General features: G+C 41.6%; 1 protein-coding gene across 3 annotated transcripts in view; it reads right to left on the reverse strand.

Annotated features, from left to right (window-relative positions):
• Positions 1 to 27,628, reverse strand: part of LOC133621527 (zinc finger protein 800-like) — a 102,410-nt gene that overhangs the window by 52,844 nt on the left and 21,938 nt on the right. For all 3 annotated transcript variants that reach the window (XM_061983602.2, XM_061983601.2, XM_072916042.1), the window contains one exon: positions 3,319 to 3,432. In XM_061983602.2, coding sequence (XP_061839586.2) covers positions 3,319 to 3,375 — 57 coding nt within the window. In that variant the 5' untranslated portion in view covers positions 3,376 to 3,432. The remainder of the gene's footprint in view (positions 1 to 3,318; positions 3,433 to 27,628) is intronic.

The following is a 27,628-nucleotide window of genomic DNA, read 5'->3' on the forward strand; positions in this document are numbered from 1 at the left end:
TAGTTAAAAAGCTCCTCGGTGGCAAGGCCCCGGGGGTGGATGAGATCCGCCCGGAGTTCCTTAAGGCTCTGGATGTTGTGGGGCTGTCTTGGTTGACAAGACTCTGCAACATCGCGTGGACGTCGGGGGCGGTACCTTTGGATTGGCAGACCGGGGTGGTGGTTCCTCTCTTTAAGAAGGGGAACCGGAGGGTGTGTTCCAACTATCGTGGGATCACACTCCTCAGCCTTCCCGGTAAGGTCTATTCAGGTGTACTGGAGAGGAGGCTACGCCGGATAGTCCAACCTCGGATTCAGGAGGAACAGTGTGGTTTTCGTCCTGGTCGTGGAACTGTGGACCAGCTCTATACTCTCGGCAGGGTCCTTGAGGGTGCATGGGAGTTTGCCCAACCAACGGACTGTCTTATTGTGGCAGTTCGCTCCCTGTATGATCAGTGTCAGAGCTTGGTCCGCATTGCCGGCAGTAAGTCGGATACGTTTCCAGTGAGGGTTGGACTCCGCCAAGGCTGCCCTTTGTCACCGATTCTGTTCATAACCTTTATGGACAGAATTTCTAGGCGCAGTCAGGGCGTTGAGGGGATCTGGTTTGGTGGCTGCAGGATTAGGTCACTGCTATTTGCAGATGATGTGGTCCTGATGGCTTCCTCCGGCCAAGATCTTCAGCTCTCACTGGATCGGTTCGCAGCTGAGTGTGAAGCGACTGGGATGAGAATCAGCACCTCCAAGTCCGAGTCCATGGTTCTCTCCCGGAAAAGGGTGGAGTGCCATCTCCGGGTTGGGGAGGAGATCTTGCCCCAAGTGGAGGAGTTCAAGTACCTCGGAGTCTTATTCACGAGTGGGGGAAGAGTGGATCGTGAGATCGACAGGCGGATCGGTGCAGCGTCTTCAGTAATGCGGACGCTGTATTGATCCGTTGTGGTGAAGAAGGAGCTGAGCCGGAAGGCAAAGCTCTCGATTTACCGGTCGATCTACGTTCCCATCCTCACCTATGGTCATGAGCTTTGGGTCATGACCGAAAGGACAAGATCACGGGTACAAGCGGCCGAAATGAGTTTCCTCCGCCGAGTAGCAGGGCTCTCCCTTAGAGATAGGGTGAGAAGCTCTGTCATTCGGGGGGAGCTTAAAGTAAAGCCGCTGCTCCTCCACATCGAGAGGAGCCAGATGAGGTGGTTCGGGCATCTGGTCAGGATGCCACCTGAACGCCTCCCTAGGAAGGTGTTTCGGGCACGTCCGACCGGTAGGAGGCCACGGGGAAGACCCAGGACACGTTGGGAAGACTATCTCGCCCGGCTGGCCTGGGAACGCCTCGGGATCCCCCGGGAGGAGCTGGACGAAGTGGCTGGGGAGAGGGAAGTCTGGGCTTCCCTGCTTAGGCTGCTGCCCCCGCGACCCGACCTCGGATAAGCGGAAGAAGATGGATGGATGGATGGATGGATAATAAATCAAGTAACCATTATTTGTTGACATTCGGTTTCAAAGCCAAAGGGAGCCACAGCGGAGGCATGAAAGAGCCGCATGCGGCTCCAGAGCCGCGGGTTGCAGACCCCTGGTCTAGCGGGTGACATTTCAAGTCATGCTACAAATTAGCAGTGCTGCTACTTTATGTAACAACGCTTTTGCCGCACACTTGACATATTATGGTTGTCTGTTCGACATATTCCCACTTGAAGCCAAACCACCGCCAGACGATGGACCCCCTGCTGTTTTTCTTGGGAATTAATTCTTCCTTCATTCGTTACCAGATTGGCACCTTCTATCTCTCGTATTACCACTCGCACCACAGCTAACGTTACCCATGTCGCTACCTCTCTGCTTCGTGACGTATGTAAGAAAGTGAGCTTGTTTTATGTCTCTGTGAGAAGGAGAGACAAGAAAGAGTGAAAAGAGCCTGTAGTGCAGGGGTCGGCAACCCGCGGCTCCGGAGCCGCATGCGGCTCTTTGATCACTCTGATGCGGCTCAGCAGCTTACTTGCTGAACCCCCCGATTTTCCCGTGAGACTTCCGGATTTCAGTTTCTCTCGCAGAAAACTCCCCCGGGATCAATATTCACCGATTTTCACCCTTACAGCTATAATAAGGGCGTACCCTGAAGGTACAACATTTGGCACCTTCTACAATTTATATTAACAGCGTAGCGTGCTGGCCCAACACTTGTTGTACAATATACATCTTTTGCTTGCACACGTACGTGACAGCAAGGCATACTTGGTCAACAGCCACACAGGTTACACTGACGGTGACCATATAAAACAACTTTAACACTCCTACTAATAATGCGCCACACTTTGAACCAAAACCAAACAAGAATGACAAACACATTTCGGGAGAACATCTGCACCTTAACACAACATAAACACAACAGAACAAACACCCAGAATCCCATGCAGCCCTGACTCTTCCGGGCTATATTATACACCCCTGCTACCACCAAACACCCCCCCCCCCCTCTCTGTGCGTCGGTTGAGGTGTATAATGTATCCCGGAAGAGTTAGGGCTGCATGGGATTCTGGGTATTTGTCCTGTTGTGTTTATGTTGTGTTAAGGTGCAGATGTTCTCCCGAAATGAGTTTGTCATTCTTGTTTGGTGTGGGTTCACAGTGTGGCGCATTATTAGTAAGAGTGTTAAAAAAAATGTTTATACCGCCACCGTCAGTGTAAACTGTGTGGTTGTTGAGCAAGTATGCGTTGCTGTCACCTACGTGAGCAAGCAAAAGCTTCATACAACGTGAGGCTGATCAGGCACGCTGTTTATGGTGGGCGCTGTATGCTGTTCCAACACGGCACGCATGACGCTGACAAGCGCCATTCAGTTAACCATTCAGTTAAAACTCGCGTGCCGCACCAGCTTTCAAATCCCATATAAAGGTGTGGGCAGCGTGTGTGAGACCCCTGGTTTATACATAGCACAAAGTAAAAAAAAAAAAATCTTGGTATACAGTGTTATTTCATTTAAAATTTCATAAATCTTTTGCGGCTTTTTTGTGAAACTGGTCAAAATGTCTCTTTAACTGATAAAGGTTGCCGACCCCTGCTGTAGTGTAATGCCCGCAGCTAAAAGCAACTGCGTGAGAACGTATACTCGAATATCACGATATAGTCATTTTCATATCGCGCAAAGACAAACCTGCGATATATCGAGTATATTCGACATATCGCCCAGCCCTACACAGTATCATCTCTTTCACTTTCGGACTTATGGGGTCGGTGGTGCATTGGTCACTCACACTTTAAGTGAGGGATGAGGCAAAAACTAACCCAGACCCCCTGTTCCACCATTTGTACAAACGGCGGAGTTCCCAGGCGCGTTGTTCCGTCATACCTCTTGTCGTACGGTGTGAGCGCTCTTCCTCCCAGAGGACTTCTGGGCCTTCACCATGGTGCTTTAAGGGGTCTGCTGCACGCCACGTTCGCTGCCAGCACGCTCCCGACAACACTGCAATGAACATGACAGAAGCCGAAGAATTAGCGATCGGCCGAATATCAACGCCCATATTTGGCATTTCGGCGTTTATCGGTATCGGCCGATAAACAACAGAACTACATTAGCAGATGCAATATACAAACCCTGTTTCCATATGAGTTGGGAAATTGTGTTAGATGTAAATATAAACGGAATACAATGATTTGCAAATCATTTTCAACCCATATTCAGTTGAATATGCTACAAAGACAACATATTTGATGGTCAAACTGATAAACATTTTTTTTTTATGCAAATAATCATTCGCTTTAAAATTTGATGCCAGCAACACGTGACAAAGAAGTTGGGAAAGGTGGTAATACATACTGATAAAGTTGAGGAATGCTCATCAAACACTTATTTGGAACATCCCACAGGTGTGCAGGTTAATTGGGAACAGGTGGGTGCCATGATTGGGTAAAAAAACAGCTTCCCAAAAAATGCTCAGTCTTTCACAAGAAAGGATGGGGCGAGGTACACCCCTTTGTCCACAACTGTGTGAGCAAATAGTCAAACAGTTTAAGAACAACGTTTCTCAAAGTGCAATTGCAAGAAATTTAGGGATTTCAACATCTACGGTCCATAATATCATCAAAAGGTTCAGAAAATCTGGAGAAATCACTCCATGTAAGCGGCATGGCCGGAAACCAACATTGAATGACCGTGACCTTCGATCCCTCTGTATCACTGTATCAAAAACCGACATCAATCTCTAAAGGATATCACCACATGGGCTCAGGAACACTTCAGAAAACCACTGTCACTAAATACAGTTTGTCGCTACATCTGTAAGTGCAAGTTAAAGCTCTATTATGCGAAGCAAAAGCCATTTATCAACAACACCCAGAAACGCCGCCGGCTTCTCTGGGCCCGAGATCATCTAAGATGAACTCATGCAAAGTGGAAAAGTGTTCTGTGGTCTGACGAGTCCACATTGCAAATTGTTTTTGGAAATATTCAACATCGTGTCATCCGGACCAAAGGGGAAGCGAACCATCCAGACTGTTATCGACGCAAAGTTCAAAAGCCAGCATCTGTGATTGCATTAGTGCCCAAGGCATGGGTAACTTACACATCTGTGAAGGCACCATTAATGCTGAAAGGTACATACAGGTTTTGGAACAACATATGCTGCCATCTAAGCGCCGTCTTTTTCATGGACGCCCCTGCTTATTTCAGCAAGACAATGCCAAGCCACATTCAGCATGTGTTACAACAGCGTGGCTTTGTAAAAAAAAGAGTGAGTCGGTCTTAGGGGTTCGACGGAGCCTCCGCCGCGGAGGTCAAGACACACCCGACTCATCGTGTAAATAAAAACTTCTCTCTATCGCCGTATTGTGGATACCCCCAAACAATGTTCCCTCTAATTTTCCATATGCTTGAGCAAACGCAAAAACCCCTTGAGCATTCAGTGGAGCACATGTGAGCGACGTCAGACGTGCACATGAACTGTGGCCACACCAGCAGCACACCTGTCCCAAACCTGACTAAGTAACAAGTTAAATGTTTTATTTTTATTATCAAATGACAGCAGTCATTTCCATGAAGATTATTTTCTAATATAAGTGTTTTGGCCCACTTACAATGACAATAACAAAATATATTGTTTTTCATGAGCTATGTACTAGGCATACTTGCCAACCTTGAGACGACCGGGGGGGCGTGGTTGGAGGCGTGGCTAAGAGGGGAGGAGTATATTTACAGCTAGAATTCACCAAGTCAAGTATTTCATATATATATATATATATATATATATATATATATATATATATATATATATATATATATATATATATATATATATATATATATATATATATATATATATATATATATATATATATATATATATATATATACAGGGACGGCGTGGCGCAGTGGAAGAATGGCCGTGCGCGGCCCAAGGGTCCCTGGTTCAATCCCCACCTAGTACCAACCTCGTCATGTCCGTTGTGTCCTGAGCAAGACACTTCACCCTTGCTCCTGATGGGTGCTGGTTAGCGCCTTGCATGGCAGCTCCCTCCATCAGTGTGTGAATGTGTGTGTGAATGGGTAAATGTGGAAGTAGTGTCAAAGCGCTTTGAGTACCTTGAAGGTAGAAAAGCGCTATACAAGTACAACCCATTTATCATTTATCATTTATATATATATATATATATAGCTAGAATTCACTGAAAGTGAAGTATTTTCTTAATATATATATATATATATATATATATATATATATATATATATATATATATATATATAGCTAGAATTCACTGAAAGTGAAGTATTTTCTTAATATAAATATATATATATATATATATATATATATATATATATATATATATATATATATATATATAGCTAGAATTCACTGAAAGTGAAGTATTTTCTTATATATATATCCATCCATCCATCCATCTTCTTCCGCTTATCCGAGGTCGGGTCGCGGGGGCAGCAGCCTAAGCAGGGAAGCCCAGACTTCCCTCTCCCCAGCCACTTTGTCCAGCTCTTCCTGTGGGACCCCGAGGCGTTCCCAGGCCAGCCGGGAGACATAGTCTTCCCAGCGTGTCCTGGGTCTTCCCCGCGGCCTCCTACCGGTCGGACGTGCCCTAAACACCTTCCTAGGGAGGCGTTCGGGTGGCATCCTGACCAGATGCCCGAACCACCTCATCTGGCTTCTCTCGATGTGGAGGAGCAGCGGCTTTACTTTGAGCTCCCCCCGGATGACAGAGCTTCTCACCCTATCTCTAAGGAAGAGCCCCGCCACCCGGCGGAGGAAACTCATTTCGGCCGCTTGTACCCGTGATCTTGTCCTTATATATATATATATATCCACCAGTTGCAGAAAATGTGCCATCAGTACAACTGGACAGTGCTGTTTCAGTTCCATCATCAGGACCATCAGTGAGTCAGACACAAACTAGTCTCATCATTGAACCAGATTCAAGGGCTGCTGAGTTGCCATCATCAGAACCCAGATCACCCACAACAAAAACCCCACCAGTGATCCGCAGTTACCCAGAAAGGTTTGGAGTACCACCAAAAAAACGGAATCTCTGAAGACAGTATACAAATCTGTGTTAAAGATGTACAAATACTGTTTGTATAATAAGCATGTTATTGTTTACAAATGAGGGTTAAGAGTTCAGTACTAAAAAAAAAAAAGAATGTGGCTTAAGTACAGTTTTTAATTGAGCTGCTGCATTTTTTGGTTGGGTTGTTTGGGTGATCTATGTTTGTCTGTTGCCATCTCCTGGTGAATGTTGGCTATAGCGTACTGGGGTTACTTTTTGGTTGGCCAACGATTTACGCGGTGTTGCGCACCTGACGTTAAGTGTGTGAGTCTGTTCTGAAGTCTACAGTAAAGAGACGTACTTCATCCCCTCGCCTGTTTATTGCCTCCAACTCAATATATTACAACAACATTGCTCCATGCGGACCCTCTCCAGGTCCGCATGGAGCTGGAGGGAACGTGGCCTCCAGGTCCGCCTGAATTTCGGGAGATTTTCGGGAGAAAATTTGTCCCGGGAGGTTTTCGGGAGAGGCGCTGAATTTCGGGAGTCTCCTGGAAAATCCGGGAGGGTTGGCAAGTATGGTACTAGGTCCCACTAAAACATTCATATGTTGCACAATGAGATGTAAACATGGGATCATGTATATGTTCCTGTAACTTTGTTTGTAAAATACAGTATATCTTTATTAGTATTTCTTTAATATAATAACATCTGTTCATAATTAATATTTATAAATTAAGATTAAATTAAGAAAAAACATTTTATTTTTCACTAAAGAAGGGTTCGGTGAATGCGCATATGAAACTGGTGGGGTTCGGTACCTCCAACAAGGTTAAGAACCACTGCTCTAGTGTTTAGTGTTCAAAGTACTAAGCATGATGGCAACATATTTAAAATTATGTCAGCTGAGCCAATTGAAATAAAAAATAAAAACATTTAAAAACTAAAAATGCTAAAAGTCATATTTTTGTGAAATCATTCAATTTGAAGCTGAAAGTTTACACATATATCATGTGCTGATTTATTTATTGATTGACTTTAAATTAAAACAGGACAATCAGTACAGTAGAAAGACTACATGTTCGCATAGTTCATGTTAAAATAATACTTGTGTACTTTAAAACAACAACTCATTGCACAGGAAGAGCCTCATTAGCATAAATCAATAGCAGTCAGTCATGTTTCTACTTGTAGTTCCCCAGAAAAGCCAACAGAGGGAGACAAAGTTAAAATTCATATAACTGTCAAAAGGTTAGTTAGAGGTCCAGACGTGTAGCCATGAAGACGCACGTTAGAGCAAAACAAATCCGCACACCTCATATAAACACCTCATTTTTGCATCAAAACAGTATTGTGAGCTTAGCTGAGGTAAATTAGCTAAAAAAAAATGCAGTTTTGCCACTGGGAGTTGGTGCTCATTATTGAACGCCTTCTCAAAAGGTGTTAGAACATCAACGTCACGAGTGTGAGCAAATGGACATTATACTGAGCGTCGCTGCCAAGAATCCATCGCCTCATATGTGTCACACATCCACCTCAAGTCTGGCAAGTTACATAATTCATGAGCACAAATATGTTTACGCTGCATCCTCGGTCATAATCCACACCCGGCGTGTCCAACACGCACGTTGTGTAAATGCTATGGACTCTGGCAAAAGCCGTTGTCTCTCAGTTACAGCTAAGAGGAAGCATCCAGGACGAGACTTCCTTCTAATGGACACACTTGGATGTGATGCAGCCTGCCGGCGGAGTCACAACCAGTGACATGACAGAACTGCAGGAAGGAGAAAGGCGAGGGTAGGATCGAACCAGGGATGGGCGAGGTGGCACCTTGTTTGGTTGAATGGTGACGCGCGATACTCTGTTTCCCCCCTAGGGTTGTCTCGGTACCAATATTTTGGTATCGGTACCAAAATGTATTTCCATCCATCCATCCATCCATTTTCTACCGCTTGTCCCATTCGGGGTCGCGGGGGTTGCTGGAACTTATCTCAGCTGCACATGGGCGGAAGGCGGGGTACACCCTGGACAAGTCGCCACCTCATCGCAGGGCCAACACAGATAGACAGACAATAGTGATGGGTTGATGAGGCGTCATGAAGGGTTTCGACACATTGCAAAACTGTGTCGATACTGTGTCACTAAATACTGACATCTGCTGGACATTAAAAATCCCTACAGGCAACCTATGGACCGACTCAACTGACTGATTTTATGACCTAGTACAGGGGTCACCAACCTTTTTGAAACCAAAAACTACTTCTTGGGTACTGATTAATGCGAAAGGCTACCAGTTTGATACACTATTAAATAAATAAATATATTGTCATTTGTAAGTTACACGTAAGTGTGATTTAAACAAGAATAGCTAAATAAATAAATGCATATATATATATATATGTAAAAAAATGGGTATTTGTCTGTCATTCCGTCGTACATTTTTTTTCCTTTTACGGAAGGTTTTTTGTAGAGAATAAATGATGAAAAAAACACTTAATTGAACGGTTTAAAAGAGGAGAAAACACGAAAAAAATTAAAATAACATTTTGAAACATAGTTTATCTTCAATTTCAACTTTTTAAAATTCAAAATTCAACCGACAAAAAGAAGAGAAAAACTAGCTCATTTGAATCTTTTTGAAAAAATTAAAAAAAGAATTTATGGAACATCATTAGTCATTTTTCCTGATTAAGATACATTTTAGAATTTTGATGACATGTTTTAAATTGGTTAAAATCCAATCTGCACTTTGTTACAATATATAACAAATTGGACCAAGCTATATTTCTAACAAAGACAAATCAGTATTTCTTCTAGATTTTCCAGAACAAAAATTTCAAAAGAAATTCAAAATACTTTGAAATAAGATTTAAATTTGATTCTACAGATTTTCTAGATTTGCCAGAACATTTTTTTTTAATTTTAATCATAGTAAGTTTGAAGAAATATTTCACAAATATTCTTCGTCGAAAAAACAGAAGCTAAAATATTTATTCTTTACAATAAAAAATAAAAAAATTACTTGAACATTGATTTAAATTGTCAGGAAAGAAGAGGAAGAAATTTAAAAGGTAAAAAGGTATTTGTTTAAAAATCCTAAAATCATTTTTAAGGTTGTATTTTTTCTCTAAAATTGTATTTCTAAAAGTAATAAGAAGCAAAGAAAAAAATTAATGAATTTATTTAAACAAGTGAAGACCCATCCATCCATCCATCTTCTACCGCTTATTCCAAGTGAAGACCAAGTCTTTAAAATATTTTCTTGGATTTTCAAATTCTATTTGAGTTTTGTCTCTTTTAGAATTAAAAATGTCGAGCAAAGCGAGACCAGCTTGCTAGTAAATAAATACAATTTAAAAAAATAGAGGCAGCTCACTGGTAAGCGCTGCTCTTTGAGCTATTTTTAGAACAGGCCAGCGGGCAACTCATCTGGTCCTTACGGGCTACCTGGTGCCCACGGGCACCGCGTTGGTGACCCCTGCCCTAGTATATACAATAATATAAACCAAGTCATCGTATTTCATTTAGGATTATTTCATATCTTCATTTAAATAAAAATATATTTTTATCTTTTTTAGATACAGTCAATAAATAATGTGAACATGTATCATAACATGGAAATCTAAGAGAACGTGTTGTGGATGATTGTGGACTGGGAATTGTTTTAATTTTATTTTTTTACACATTTTTATTTTAAAAAAAAGAAATAAAAGTTTTTCCGACGTATTACATTTTAGACGATTTCTCTTCTTAGTTATTATTTCTCCGGCTGTAGAAAAGACCCGCTCACAGGGCACAGAGGAGGCGACACAGTTGGCGTATCGGTCACGTGACCAAAACAGCTCATGATGGGTCACGTGACTTTCTAAAAGCGGTACGCGCACCGACACAGGGTTTTGCTCTATGAGCTCGACGCATGCGCCGATGCATCGGTGTTGCCGGACCCATCACTAACAGACAACATTCACACTCACATTCATTTCGATACTTTTCTAAATAAAGGGAACCACAAAAAATAGTATTTGGCTTTATTTTAACAAAAAATCTTAAAGGGGAACATTATCAACAGACCTATGTATGTCAATATATAACTTGATGTTGCAGAAAAAAGACCATATATTTTTTTAACCGATTTCCGAACTCTAAATGGGTGAATTTTGGCGAATTAAACGCCTTTCTAATATTCGCTCTCGGAGCGATGACGTCACATCGGGAAGCAATCCGCCATTTTCTCAAACACCGAGTCAAATCAGCTCTGTTATTTTCCGTTTTTTCGACTGTTTTCCGTACCTTGGAGACATCATGCCTCGTCGGTGTGTTGTCGGAGGGTGTAACAACACGAACAGGGACGGATTCAAGTTGCACCAGTGGCCCAAAGATGCCAAAGTGGCAAGAAATTGGACGTTTGTTTCCGCACACTTTACCGACGAAAGCTATGCTACGACAGAGATGGCAAGAATGTGTGGATATCCTGCGACACTCAAAGCAGATGCATTTCCAACCATAAAGTCAAAGAAATCTGCCGCCAGACCCCCATTGAATCTGCCGGAGTGTGTGAACAATTCAGGGACAAAGGACCTCGGTAGCATGGCAAGCAATGGCGGCAGTTTGTTCCCGCAGACGAGCGAGCTAAACCCCCTGGATGTCTTGGCTCACACCGTCCCTTATGCCACCGAAGATGATCAAGAGAAGAATATTGACCCTAGCTTCCCTGGCCTGCTGACATCAACTCCAAAACTGGACAGATCAGCTTTCAGGAAAAGAGAGCGGATGAGGGTATGTCTACAGAATATATTAATTGATGAAAATTGGGCTGTCTGCACTCTCAAAGTGCATGTTGTTGCCAAATGTATTTCATATGCTGTAAACCTAGTTCATAGTTGTTAGTTTCCTTTAATGCCAAACAAACACATACCAATCGTTGGTTAGAAGGCGATCGCCGAATTCGTCCTCGCTTTCTCCCGTGTCGCTGGCTGTCGTGTCGTTTTCGTCGGTTTCGCTTGCATACGGTTCAAACCGATATGGCTCAATAGCTTCAGTTTCTTCTTCTATTTCGTTTTCGCTACCTGCCTCCACACTACAACCATTCGTTTCATCCATCCATCTTCTTCCGCTTATCCGAGGTCGGGTCGCGGGGGCAGCAGCTTAAGCAGGGAAGCCCAGACTTTCCTCTCCCCAGCCACTTCGTCCAGCTCCTCCCGAGGGATCCCGAGGCGTTCCCAGGCCAGCCGGGAGACATAGTCTTCCCAACGTGTCCTGGGTCTTCCCCGTGGCCTCCTACCGGTTGGACGTGCCCTAAACACCTCCCGAGGGAGGCGTTCGGGTGGCATCCTGACCAGATGCCCGAACCACCTCATCTGGCTCCTCCCGATGTGAAGGAGCAGTGGCTTTACTTTGAGCTCCCCCCGGATGGCAGAGCTTCTCACCCTATCTCTAAGGGAGAGCCCCGCCACCCGGCGGAGGAAACTCATTTCGGCCGATTGTACCCGTGATCTTGTCCTTTCGGTCATAACCCAAAGCTCATGACCATAGGTGAGGATGGGAACGTAGATCGACCGGTAAATCGAGAGCTTTGCCTTCCGGCTCAGCTCCTTCTTCACCACAGCGGATCGATACAGCGTCCGCATTACTGAAGATGCCGCACCGATCCGCCTGTCGATCTCACGATCCACTTTTCCCTCACTCGTGAACAAGACTCCTAGGTACTTGAACTCCTCCACTTGGGGCAGGGTCTCCTCCCCAACCCGGAGATGGCACTCCACCCTTTTCCGGGCGAGAACCATGGACTCGGACTTGGAGGTGCTGATTCTCATCCCAGTCGCTTCACACTCGGCTGCGAACCGATCCAGTGAGAGCTGAAGATCCTGGCCAGATGAAGCCATCAGGACCACATCATCTGCAAAAAGCAGAGACCTAATCCTGCAGCCACCAAACCGGATCCCCTCAACGCCTTGACTGCGCCTAGAAATTCTGTCCATAAAAGTTATGAACAGAATCGGTGACAAAGGGCAGCCTTGGCGGACTCCAACCCTCACTGGAAACGTGTCCGACTTACTGCCGGCAATGCGGACCAAGCTCTGACACTGATCATACAGGGAGCGGACTGCCACAATCAGACAGTCCGATACCCCATACTCTCTGAGCACTCCCCACAGGACCTCCCGAGGGACACGGTCGAATGCCTTCTCCAAGTCCACAAAACACATGTAGACTGGTTGGGCAAACTCCCATGCACCCTCAAGGACCCTGCCGAGAGTATAGAGCTGGTCCACAGTTCCACGACCAGGACGAAAACCACACTGTTCCTCCTGAATCCGAGGTTCGACTATCCGGCGTAGCCTCCTCTCCAGTACACCTGAATAGACTTTACCGGGAAGGCTCAATACATGGGTAATCTGTTGAATCGCTTAAGCCGCTGAAATCCGAGTCTGAATCCGAGCTAATGTCGCTATATCTTGCTGTTCTTTCCGCCATGTTTGTTTGTATTCACTATGTGACGTCACAGGAAAATGGACGGGTGTTTATAACGATGGTTAAAATCAGGCACTTTGAAGCTTTTTTTAGGGATATTGCGTGATGAGTAAAATTTTGAAAAAAACTTCGAAAAATATAATAAGCCACTGGGAACTGATTTGTAATGGTTTTAACCATTCTGAAATTGTGATAATGTTCCCCTTTAAATAAAATAGTGAACAACGAGACAACTTGTCTTTTAGTAGTAAGTAAACAAAGAAAGGCTCCTAATTAGTCTGCTGACGTATGCAGTAACATATTGTGTAATTTTCCCATTCTATTTTGTCAAAATTATAAAGAACAAGCTGTAAAACTATATTATTAATCCACTTGTTCATTTGCTGTTGATATCTGGTTTTTATCGGTTTTAACATGTCCTATTTACACTTCTGTTAAAATGTAATAATCACTTATTCTTCTGTTGTTTAATACTTTACATTCATTTTGTATGATACCACAAATTTAGGTATCGATCCGATACCATGTCGTTACAGGATCATACATTGGTCATATTCAAAGTCCTCATGCATCCAGTACTTAGTACAGTAGTGTCCGGTACTTTTTAGAGGCAGTATAGTACCGAATATTGGTATTATACTATACCAGGGGTCGGCAACCCAAAATGTTGAAAGAGCCATATTGGACCAAAAATACAAAAACAAATCTGTCTGGAGCCTCAAAAAATTAAAAGCCATATTACATACAGATAGTGTGTCATGAGATATACATTGAATTAAGAGGACTTAAAGGAAACTAAATGACCTCAAATATAGCTACAAATGAGGCATAATGGTGCAATATGTACATATAGCTAGCCTAAATAACATGTTAGCATCGATTAGCTTGCAGTCATGCATACTTGCCAACCCTCCCGGATTTTCCGAGAGACTCCCGAAATTCAGCGCCTCTCCCGAAAACCTCCCGGGACGAATTTTCTCCTGAAAATCTCCCGAAATTCAGGCGGAGCTGGAAGCCACGCCCCCTCCAGCTCCATGCGGACCTGAGTGACGTGTCGACCGCCTGTTTTCACTTCCGCTTTCCCACAATATAAACAGCGCGCCTGCCCAATCACGTTATAACCGTAGAATGATCAAGGGCGAGTTCTTGGTTTCTTATGTGGGTTTATTGGTAGGCAGTTTCATTAACGTCCTCCCAGCGCGGCAACAACACACAACAACAGCAGTCACGTTTTCGTCTACGGTAAAGCAGTTCGTCTGCCGTAAACAGCAATGTTGTGACACTCTTAAACGGGACAATACTGCCATCTACTGTACATGCATATGTGACAATAACATCTACGGCTTTTAGAGAGTGCAGTGAACAACTGCGCACACAACAAGGAGACGAAGCAGAATGCATCATCAGAGGGTGTTCAGCATGGTTAGAAAAATAGTGACAGAGAATAGAACAAGGATGGACAATTCAACCCTTAACTCAACAATGAGTAGATGAGTGTTATGTGTGTGTATATGTGTAAATAAATGAACACTGAAATTCAAGTATTTATATATATATATATATATATATATATATATATATATATATATAATAAAATAAATATATATTTATAGCTAGAATTCACTGAAAGTCAAGTATTTCTTATATATATATATATATATATATATATATATATATATATATATATATATATATATATATATATATATGTCATGTCTGTGTGATCATGTTTTTGTTTTGGTCATGTTCGTTTTGGGTTTTTGGACTTTTTGTGCACTTTTGTTTTGTCACCATAGCAACCATTAGTTTTCACCTGTCACGTCACGCACCTGTTTCACGTTTTGAGTCACGCACCTGCTTTCACTAATCATGTCCATAGTATTTAAGTTCATTCTTTTCAGTTTGTCGTTCTGACGACCTCTCCACATTTATGCTTCTGTACACTCTTCATCCTCTAAGATCCTGCTTCATGTCCCTTGTCATAGTAAGTTTTTGTTCCATGTTTATAGTCTTTTTGTTTTTCATAGTTTGTTCTCCGCCACTGTGCGTGCTTTTCATTTGTACTTTTTGCTACAGTCTTTTGGTTTCATAGTTTATTCTCCGCCTCTGTGCGCGCTTTTTGTTTGATCCTTTTTTTTGTATTTATAGTCTTTAAATAAAAAATTTACTTACATTCCCGTCTCGCCCGAGCCAACTTTCCGTTGCATCCCGGAAAAGCAAACACCCAAGACCAAGTCATGACAATATATATATATATATATATATATATGAAATACTTGACTTGGTGAATTGTAGCTGTAAATATACTCCTCCCCTCTTAACCACGCCCCGCCCCCTCCCGAAATCGGAGGTCTCAAGGTTGGCAAGTATGGTCATGCAGTCACCAAATATGTCTGATTAGCACTCCACACAAGTCAATAACATCAACAAAACTCACCTTTGTGCATTCATGCACAACGTTAAAAGTTTGGTGGACAACATGAGACAGAAAAAGAAGTGGCATAAAACACGTCCTAGAAAGTCGGAGAAAGTTATACATGTAAACAAACTACGGTGAGTTCAAGGACCGCCAAAATTAGTAGGACAAAACGGCGCTCGCCAAATACTCGAATCAGTGAGCAATGTTTAATATAAACAGTGTGCTTTATAACAACTGGGGAGTTTTGTGTCATGTTTGTCCTCCGACAGAAACCATATTAACACAAAAGATATATTTTTTCACTTGTTTTCCATTTTTCATACATTTTTGCAAAAGCTAAAGAGAGCCACCAGGGCGGCGCTATGCGGCTCTCGAGCCGCGGGTTGCCGACCCCCGTACTATACCAACACCGGTATACCGTAAAACCTTAGAACAAGCCCAGAATTGTTTTTATTTAGATTTTTGCAATATTTCAGGGTTTCCCACAAGGAACCCTTACAATGTCCTGAATCCATAAACTGCTATAAAATTGTACAACATTGAGTAGATGGCAAATTATTGTAAGGTAAAGAAATCCCACATTTTTACAGGATCATACATTGGTCAAATTCAAAGTCCTCATGTGTCCAGGGACATATTTCCTCAGTTTATAAACATAATATTGTCATGACTTGGTCCTGGGTGTTTGCTTTTCCGGGATGCAACGGAAAGTTGGCACGGGCGAGACGGGAATGAAGGTACATGATTTATTTATATTTATCAAAAAAAAGGAATAAACAAAAAGCGCGCACAGAGGCGGAGAATAAACTATGAAACCAAAAGACTATAGCAAAAAAGTACAAACAAAAAACACGCACAATGGCGGAGAACAAACTATGAAACCAAAAAGACTATAAACATGGAACAAAAACTTACTTGGCTTGGACAGAAATAGTTGCTTGAGGAATTGACATGGAAAGAAGTATCAGGCATGGACAGAGCATAAATGAGGTGAGGTCGTCAGGACGAACAACAGAAAATGAATGAACTTAAATACTATGGACATGATTAGTGAAAGCAGGTGCGTGACTCAAAACGTGAAACAGGTGCGTGACGTGACAGGTGAAAACTAATGGTTGCTATGGTGACAAACAAGAGTGCACAATGAGTCCAAACGTGGAACAGGTGAAACTAATGGGTAATCATGCAAACAAGACAAGGGAGTGAAAAGCCAGAAACTAAACAAAACATGACTTAAAACAAAACATGATTACACAGACATGACAAATATGAATTTTTAAAAAAGGATTAAAGATTATGTGACGATAAAAAATATAGATGTAATCCTAGTAGTATCGACGAGATATGCTCTTGTACTTGGTATCATTACAGTCAGGGCCGGCCCGTGGCATAGGCCGTATAGGCAAATGCTAAGGGCGCCGTCCATCAGGGGGCGCCATGCCAGTGCCACAAATGTTGGAGAAAAAAAAAAGAAGTTGTTACTATTATTTCTAAATACAAAAAAATAATCTCACGTTAATTAAAATGCAAAGTAAAGCCTATTTAATAGAAATATTATTTGTTACAACATTACGCCCCCCCTCCTCCCCCCGCACGGTGCGCCCCCTCCCTTCCCGTATCATGACTCTTTTTGGACGTCACCACATCAAAAAATCAACACAAGATGTCAAAACGGCCAAAACTGTCAGGTGCCCAGGGAAGAAAAAAGAGAAAAGAAGAGGAGAAACGAGAAAAGACAGAGGTAGCAGGTAGGTAACGTTAGCCTACATGAAATTATTTGTCTGTTACAGAATGTGATAGTAACCTGGCTTTTTAGCATTAAGCTAATGTTACATGATTCGGCAATTGCTAATCAATAAATAGCTAGTTCTGTTTTAACGTCGGGTTAATATTGTGGAGGGGGCTAAATTGTTATGGAAAATAATAATGTAACGTTAGGTAATTACAGTACTCCCACCTTACATTCCTCAGGGACATTTGTATTAGATCTTTAAAGCAGGTGTTTTTTGTTTACATTGTTATTGCCTTCTGGTTAGCTAATGTTTGCCCTGCAGTTAATAGTCACTTTTCCACCCCTTTATATATTAGGTATAGTTGTAAGTAAAAAAAAAGGTCAAAGACAAAACTATTCGGGTTCTTGTGAGTATATACACTTCACTGCCGATGTGGGGGGGCGCCACCTAAAATCTTGCCTAGGGCGCCAGATTGTTTAGGGCCGGGCCTGATTACAGTGGATGTCAGGTGTAGATCCACCCGTGGCATTTGTTTACATTGTGATGCCGGTGAGCTACGGTGTGTAGTGAAGCATGTTTAGCTATTCCTCGTCCTGCAGTGATGATACTTGTAAGAAACTCACTTTATTTGTCACCATGGAGACCAGGATTAGTGATTTAGAAGAAACTAAAACACTGCAGATTGCGGATGGACATTAGCTAGCCATGTCTTAAAGCACCTCTTCCTGAGGGCGTTTCAGTGTTATAACTTCACCTTTATCTTTACTTTTTAGGCCAAAATGCGTCCGTTCTCCCTTTTCTGTCTACACACTGTGTCTGCTTGTAAGTACTCTGTGGGGCGGTATAGCTCGGTGGGTAGAGCGGCCGTGCCAGCAACTTGAGGGTTGCAGGTTCGATCCCCGCTTCCGCCATCCTAGTCACTGCCGTTGTGTCCTTGGGCAAGACACTTTACCCACCTGCTCCCAGTGCCACCCACACTGGTTTAAATGTAACTTAGACAGTGACGTGCGGTGAGGTTGATGGCTGGTGAGGCACTGACTTCATCACAGTCAGATTTACAAACATATGAACCCTAAAGAGTATCTTATTCACCATTTGATTGGCAGCAGTTAACGGGTTATGTTTAAAAGCTCATACCAGCATTCTTCCCTGCTTGGCACTCAGCATCAAGGCTTGGAATTGGGGGTTAAATGACCAAAAATTATTCCCGGGCGCGGCGCCGCTGCTGCCCACTGCTCCCCTCACCTCCCAGGGGGTGATCAAGGGATGGGTCAAATGCAGAGGACAAATTTCATTACACCTAGTGTGTGTGTGACAATCATTGGTACTTTAACTTTACACATACAAACTGTAGCACACAAAAAAGCACATTTAATAAAAAAAAACGTTATTATGGTCTTACCTTTACTTATAAATGAAGTCCATTCGCCGCTGTTGTGCTGGATTAATCAACTAAAGCCCTCACTTAAACTTTCCACGTGCAAGATTGAATCTATTTAAAAAAGTGTAACCGAGGGTTTATAAATGTCGCCTATACTGTATGAAACTACAAAATAACAAACACGGAGGCTCCAGTTTACACGAGGACCACTTTATTTACCTTCTTTCAAAAACCTCCGCTCCACTACAACATGTCATCACTTCCGCTCTTGGAACCTTCAAAATAAGAGCTCAAGGCATATACTGTATAACAGCGCATAACAGGAACTTAACATCACAGATAGGAAAGCCCATAAAATAGGTAACAAAAGTTATTCAATAAGAAGCCAAAAAGTGCAAAAACAATAATGTTCGTGTTGTGAATTAGATACACCTGCAGTCTGCAGGTGCAACTAATGTTGTGGCCCTGCAGTCATTCACAACTGCTCCAACACGAACATTATTGTTTTTGCACTTTTTGGCTTCTTATGAAATAACTTTTTTAAATAGATTCAATCTTGCACGTGGAAAGTTTAAGTGTGGGCTTTAGTTGATATAACAATTCTACGGCGGGGGTGCAGGAGGCGGGGCTACTGGAGCCTCAGCCAGTGCGTCTTTTGCAGCCGTTTAATGATCGCTCAGCACAAGAAATACGTTACACACATACAGTTGTTGACAAAATACACTGTACATTATATACCTCAGCTAACTAAACTATGGAAATGCATAATATAATTCATATAGCAATACAGTCTCGCTGCACAGCAGGCCAGCAGTTAGCCAAGTCCGTCCATGTTGAGGCACTGAGTGACGTGCCTCAACTGGCTGCTGTTCACCGCACCGTCTCTTCTCAGTATTTGAACGGCAAATGTGAAAATTCAGCGATTTTGAATAAAAATAATCTAAAACTGGTGAAGTTAAATGGAAAATAACTTTATAGTATAATCACTGCATACATATAACAATTTAATTAAATTTTGTTCTTTTTACATTTTTTTTCTTTCCATGATGGCAGGTGAGGCCCCGCCTCACCTGCCTCTAGTGACTGCACGTCACTGAACTTAGATATTGGGTTTCACTATGTAAAGCGCTTTGAGTCACTTGAGAAAAAGCGCTATATAAATGTAATTCACTTCACTACTCTGTGATCATGCGCTGCCGAACATGCTCCTCTCCTTGTAAAACCAGCAATGTCACCATCACCGTCATGCCCGTTAAAAAAAATATGGCGAACCGGTACTTTTCAAACAGAGTATATTACCGTTTTTGATTCATAAGTACGGCGATACTATACTAGTACCAGTATACCGTACAACCCTACCCCCCCTTCTTTTCTACGTAAGTTGTGAAGTTCTTACATCATTAGCCTGTGGTAGGCCTGCGTCAATAATCAATTCATCAAACAATAAATGATAGTGGCGTAACGATTCGATTCAATTTCAAATTTGAGGTTGCCAATACGACTGAGGGACGATATCAGGTTATTTAAAATGATACGATTTGAAACGATTTAGTGAGTTTAAATTGATTCACTAACTTTTTGGCAAAACAAATGAAGCAGTGTGACTGTGAAATAAATACTGGCTACTACAGATGAATAGCAGAATTACATGAACAGAGTGAACCCTCTTGTCAGTCATCCACAATCTGTGTCTCTGTGAGTGTAGGCGGGGTTGCTCGCTTCTGACAGCTGCAAAGCCTTGATAAGTGAGAAACACCGCCAGATAACAAAAAAATAGAAGGAAAAATAAAGACAATTGCAAAGCCAAATGCAGTGTTGTGGAAATATTTTGCACAAAAAAGCTTGGACTCTTGCTTCCAAACAGGGTGAAAGAGGTTTCACTCTGAGCATTGCTTTCAGCACCTAAACGCATTCGTTGAATAGCAGGATTAAATGAACAGAGTGAACCCTCTTGTCCAGTCATCCACAATCTGTGTCTCGATGAGTGCTCGCTTCAGACCACAAAAAGCAACTTCAGCCTAACAACAAGGACGAACGAGGAAATACGTCATATTTATCAGAATCAGAATCAGAAATACTTTATTAATCCCCGAGGGGAAATTAAAATTTTCAGCACAATCCCATTCAAGATCAGACAATGGACTGGACTCTTACTATTATGTTGGATCCACTATGGACTGGACTCTCACAATATTATGTCAGACCCACTCGACATCCATTGCTTTCGGTCTCCCCTAGAGGGGGGGGGGGGTTACCCACATATGCGGTCCTCTCCAAGGTTTCTCATAGTCATTCACATCGACGTCCCACTGGGGTGAGTTTTTCCTTGCCCGTATGTGGGCTTTGTACCGAGGATGTCGTTGTGGCTTGTGCAGCCCTTTGAGACACTTGTGATTTAGGGCTATATAAATAAACATTGATTGATTGATTGATTGACAAACATTACAAGGAGACAGAACAGGATCGCTGACGGCGCCCCTTTATGGTGGATTTGACTGAACCTTTTATTTTTGCTAACAGAGATGGACAGTCAATTTTATTTTTGTTGTTTGTTTACTTCACAGTATTTAGGATAATCAAAAGTGCTTTACCTTCCAATAACAAAATAATAACGGTAAAAAAAATAGTAATAGGTTTTAAGGTTGTACAGTATACCGGTACAAGTATAGTACCGCGATACTAATGAATCATATTCGGTACTATACCGCCTCTAAAAAGCGCCGGTCCCTGCCCCCCTTTTTTTAACGGGCATGAAGGCGCGTCACCTCGAGAGGAGTATGTTCGGCAGCGCGCACACACAGAGTACTTACAAGCAGACACAGTGTGTAGACAGAAAAGGGAGAACGGACGCATTTTGGCTTAAAAAGTAAAACTAAAGGTGAAGTTATAACACTGAAATGCCCTCAGGAAAAGGTGCTTTAAGACATGGCTAGCTAGCTAGCTGCTAACGTCCAGCCGCAATCGGCAGTGTTTTAGCTTCTTCTAAATCACTAATCCTCGTCTCCATGGCGACAAATAAAGTGAGTTTCTTACAAGTATCATCCCTGCAGGACGAGGAATAGCTAAACATGCTTCACTACACAATGTAAACAAACACCATCGGTGGATCTACACCTGACATCCACTGGAATGATATCAAGTACAAGAGCATATCTAGTCGATACTACTATGATTACATCGATATTTTTTAGCATCACAAAATATTTTTTCCTTTTTAAAAAAAAAAGTGTATTATGTTTATAAACTCAGGAAATATGTCCCTGGACTTAAATTATGACCAATGTATGATCCTGGCTGTAACTACTTGGTATCGGATCGATATCCAAATCTGTGGTATCATCCAAAGCTAAACAACAGAAGAATAAGTGACTATTACATTTTAACAGAAGTGTAAAAAGAACATGTTAAAAGGGAAAATAAGCAGATATTAACAGTAAATGAACAAGTGGATTAATAATTCATTTTCTACCACTTGTCCCTCATAATGTTGACAAAATAATAGGTGTATAAATGACACAATATGTTACTGCATACGTCAGCAGACTAATTAGAAGTCTTTGTTTGTTTACTTACTACTAAAAGACAAGTTGCCTTGTATGTTCACTATTTTATTTAAGGACAAACTTGCAATAAGAAGCACATGTTTAATGTAAAACATTGTAAAATGTTAAAATAAAGCCTTTATTTAGAAAAGTACCGGAAAGTATCGGAAAGCATGGGGATACATTTTGGTACCGGTACCAAAATATTGGTATTGGGACAACACTAATAAGTTTATTGCATTTGAAAGGGTTACTTGCACTATTATTTTTACATGTTTTGATTACAATCATTATTAAATTGGTCCTAAAATAATGCTGACAGTAATAGTTTTATCTGCAATTACAGATATACCGACAAACGGCATTAATGATAACCGTGGTAAAACTCTCAACAGTTACCGTTTTAAATTAAAATGATCGAAAAAACAGGATTGACAGCACTTTGATAGGCTCACGGACGGATTGGCGTTAGCTTAAATGCTAACACGAATATGAGTGACATTAACTTATTTCCCTCTTAAGAAACGACTTACCAAAATATCAATTTATATAAACAGATGGCTGTCGGAGCAACTCAGATATTCAAATGTGGACACTGAACCAAGCTGAACACAGAATAACCAACATTTTACGGTGCGTTCAAGGACCACTGAACAGAGTAGGACACCACAACGTCCGGCGGAACACTTATCAGTGAAGCATAAGAAAGCCAAAACATGCACAATAGTGGGCTTTTTAACAGTGGGTCTATTTATTTGAGTTCTTTTTTAGAACATTTAAATATTTCAGTTTGTGTATAAGTACTTATTGAACACATTCCACAATACCGCGATAATAATCATAACAATTTTGGTCACAATAACTGTGATATACAATTTTTCATTTTGTTACATCTTTATGTGCACTGCAAAAAGTCAGTGTTCAACAACAAGAAAAAAAAATACAAAAATGTAGGGGTATTTTATTTGAACTAAGCAAAATTATCTGCCAATAGAACAAGAAAATTCGGCTTGTCAAGACTTTCCAAAACAAGTAAAATGAGCTAACTTCAATGAACCCAAAAATACCTTAAAATAAGTATATTCTCACTAATAACAAGTGCACTTTTCTTGGTAGAAAAAAAAGAGACCTTTTTGCTCAATATGTTGAAAAATATTTAATATGTTGAAAAATATTCTTAAATTAAGTAAATGCTAGTGCCATTATCTTGACATAATGCTATGCGCTCGACATCATGATTTTTTTGAAGTAAGAAATGATTACTTTTAAAAAAGTAGTTTTATACTTGTGAGTGTTAAAGGGGAACATCATCACAATTTCAGAATGGTTAAAACCACTAAAAATCAGTTCCCAGTGGCTGATTTTATTTTTCGAAGTTTTTTTCAAAATTTTACCCATCACGCAATATCCCTAAAAAAAAGCTTCAAAGTGCCTGATATTAACCACCCGTCCATTGTCCTGTGACGTCACATAGTGAAGCCAACACAAACAAACATGGCGGAAAGAACAGCAAGCTATAGCGACATTAGCTCGGATTCAGACTCGGATTTCAGCGGCTTAAGCGATTCAACAGATTGCGCATGTATTGAAACGGATGGTTGTAGTGTGGAGGCAGGTAGCGAAAACGAAATTGAAGAAGAAACTGAAGCTATTGAGCCATATCGGTTTGAACCGTATGCAAGCGAAACCGACGAAAACGACACGACAGCCAGCGACACGGGAGAAAGCGAGGACGAATTTGGCGATCGCCTTCTAACCAACGATTGGTATGTGTTTGTTTGGCATTAAACTAACAACTATGAACTAGGTTTACAGTATATGAAATACATTTGGCAACAACATGCACTTTGAGAGTGCAGACAGCCCAATTTTCATCAATTAATATATTCTGTAGACATACCCTCATCCGCGCTCTTTTCCTGAAAGCTGATCTGTCCAGTTTTGGAGTTGATGTCAGCAGGTCAGGGAAGCTAGGGTGGATAGGGGGTTTAGCTCGCTCGTCTGCGGGAACAAACTGCCGCCATTGCTTGCCGTGTTACCGAGGTCCTTTGTCCCTGAATTGCTCACACACTCCGGCAGATTCAATGGGGGTCTGGCGGCAGATTTCTTTGACTTTATCGTTGTAAATGCATCTGCTTTGAGTGTCGCAGGATATCCACACATTTTTGCCATCTCTGTCGTAGCATAGCTTTCGTCGGTAACAAACGTCCAATTTCTTGCCACTTTGGCATCTTTGGGCCACTGGTGCAACTTGAATCCGTCCCTGTTCGTGTTGTTACACCCTCCGACAACACACCGATGAGGCATGATGTCTCCAAGGTACGGAAAACAGTCGAAAAAACGGAAAATAACAGAGCTGATATGACTTGGTGTTTGAGAAAATGGCGGATTGCTTCCCGATGTGACGCCACGTTGTGACGTCATCGCTCCGAGAGCGAATATTAGAAAGGCGTTTAATTCGCCAAAATTCACCCATTTAGAGTTCGGAAATCGGTTAAAAAAATATATGGTCTTTTTTCTGCAACATCAAGGTATATATTGATGCTTACATAGGTCTGGTGATAATGTTCCCCTTTAATGACACAGCTTTGCATCCGTTGATATTCTAGTTTCAAGCATGTTTTACTCAATATAGATCTGTTTTACTCAATATAGATCATAAAATCTCAGCTACAAGCTGTAATATCTTACTGAGATCATAATAATAATAATTTACGTAAAACCGCGAGTAATGAATAAAGTTTTCATCAATTAATATATTCTGTAGACATACCCTCATCCGCTCTCTTTTCCTGAAAGCTGATCTGTCCAGTTTTGGAGTTGATGTCAGCAGGCCAGGGAAGCTAGGGTCGATATTCTTCTCTTGATCATCTTCGGTGGCTTAAGGGACGGTGTGAGCCAAGACTTCCAGGGGGTTTAGCTCGCTCGTCTGCGGGAACAAACTGCCGCCATTGCTTGCCGTGCTACCGAGGTCCTTTGTCCCTGAATTGCTCACACACTCCGGCAGATTCAATGGGGGTCTGGCGGCAGATTTCTTTGACTTTATCGTTGGAAATGCATCTGCTTTGAGTGTCGCAGGATATCCACACATTCTTGCCATCTCTGTCGTAGCATAGCTTTCATGGGTAAAGTGTGCGGAACAAACGACTGACCATTTTCGTCGGCTTTCCCCACACCCTCGTATTTTGAACAACATTCGTCCAATTTCTTGCCACTTTGGCATCTTTGGGCCACTGGTGCAACTTGAATCCGTCCCTGTTCGTGTTGTTACACCCTCCGACAACACACCGACGAGGCATGATGTCTCCAAGGTACGGAAAACAGTCGAAAAAAACGGAAAATAACAGAGCTGATTTGACTCGGTGTTTGTAATGTGTTTTGAGAAAATGGCGGATTGCTTCCCTATTTCAGCCGCGCTAAGAACATATATTTTTCCACGATTTCAGCACTCAGGTTAACCATACCTAAATAGACACAAAATACTGCATTACACAAGACTACCCGAATGTACTCGAATGATTGAAAAAAATAAATGTTTTTAAGCTAAATTATTGGTAAACACAGTTTATGTATAATAATTTACGTAAAACCGCGAGTAATGAATAAAGTTTTCATCAGTTAATATATTCTGTAGACATACCCTCATCCGCTCTCTTTTCCTGAAAGCTGATCTGTCCAGTTTTGGAGTTGATGTCAGCATTTGCTTTGAGTGTCGCAGGATATCCACACATTCTTGCCATCTCTGTCGTAGCATAGCTTTCGTCGGTAAAGTGTGCGGATAAAACGACTGACCATTTCGTCGGCTTTCCCCACACCCTCGTATTTTGAACAAATTTCGTCCAATTTCTTGCCACTTTCGCATCTTTGGGCCACTGGTGCAACTTGAATCCGTCCCTGTTCGTGTCGTTACACCCTCCGACAACACACCGACGAAAGTGAGAAAATGACGGATTGCTTCCCGATGTGACTGTCAAGACTAGGACTATGGCTTGGTTTGTTCTCCCTAGGTGCAAGTGATTTGGACCAGATGTGGCGTGAAGGTGAATACATGATTTATTTAAACACTACAACTACAAAAAAAAGCGCGCACAGTGGCGGAGAAACAACTTGGCTATGAAAACAAATACTTGCACAAAGGCAGAAACTATGAACAATTAAACAAAAACACTAACTGTGGCATTAATAAACAAAACTTACTAAAAGAGCAGCATGAACGATGGACATGAAAAAAGTGTCAGGAATGTGCAGAGCATAAATGTGGGATGTCGTCAGAACGACAAACTGAAAACAATGAACTTAAATACTATAGACATGATTAGTGAAAGCGGGTGTGTGACTCAAAACGTGAAACAGGTGCGTGACGTGACAGGTGAAAACTAATGGTTGCTACGGTGACAAAACAAAACAAAAGTGCACAAAAAGTCCAAAAACAAAACCGAACATGACTAAAACAAAACATGATCACACAGACATGACAGTGACGTCACGTTGTCTCCAAGAGCGAATAATAGAAAGGCGTTTAATTCGCCAAAATTCACCCATTTAGAGTTCGGAAATCGGTTAAAAAAATATAGGGTCTTTTTTCTGCAACATCAAGGTATATATTGACGCTTACATAGGTCTGGTGATAATGTTCCCCTTTAAGTGTTGTACGTGCGTACACATTTTTTAATTACATTTTTCTCTAAGATTATATTTCTCCTATTTTGAGCAGTTAGTAAACTTACTTAAATATATTTAGGTGCACTGTTAGTTATCTTTCTTTGAATATTGTACAGTAAAAATACCACATTTATGAAAATGGGATCAATATTAATTTGTAAACTGTGATGAATATGATTAGACTTTGTTTAATTATTTGACAGCCTAAAGCACATTATATTGGACTAGCCAGTCGATCTATAAAAAACAATGTAGTTATTATTATTATGTGTACTATTCAAGTAAATAATAAATGATCCAAGACTGGAGTACTTGTTGAAAGTCACAATTAACGCCTCTCTCCACTCTCTAATGTGTAACACGATGCTACAAATAGTCGTAAACAAACATTAGTCTTCATTGTAGCCTACATTTACATGGGATTAGGTTTAAAAATAACACTTCCTCCAATTGGTTCTCAGTAGTCTAGACGTAATATGGGTGTGGATGAGTGGACAGACCATACACTTTTTTTTTTGTCATAAAAACCGGCAGACACTCTCACACCCAGTTTCCAGAAGCAAATTGAGTATTTTAAACACAACATAACAAGACAAACTGTATTGTCTCATGCTATAAACTCCATTCACTGCCCAGCCTGAGACAGAACACCGTTTTTAGATTGCAAAGATACAAAGAGACGAAGTTACAAAAGTGCAAGATAACACAAAGTCAGTCTAGCTGCCCATCAGTTAACAACTAATGCAACAACCTGTCTGATACCACACACACATTGGGCCTTTTTTCCCCCACTTTCCTGTTTACCCAGGTAAATGAAGTACCCTCTTGCGTTTCCACCAAAAACTACTCACGTAAATAAAGTTCCACAGGAACTAATTTAGTTCCTGGTAGCGAGGTAGGACTTTGCAAAGTTCCTCATTAACTTTAGAGCAGGCCTGGGCCATTATTTTGACTTCAGG

This window comes from Nerophis lumbriciformis, linkage group LG25 (genome assembly GCF_033978685.3).
Source record: "Nerophis lumbriciformis linkage group LG25, RoL_Nlum_v2.1, whole genome shotgun sequence".
In the NCBI taxonomy this organism is placed as follows: Eukaryota; Metazoa; Chordata; class Actinopteri; order Syngnathiformes; family Syngnathidae; genus Nerophis; species Nerophis lumbriciformis.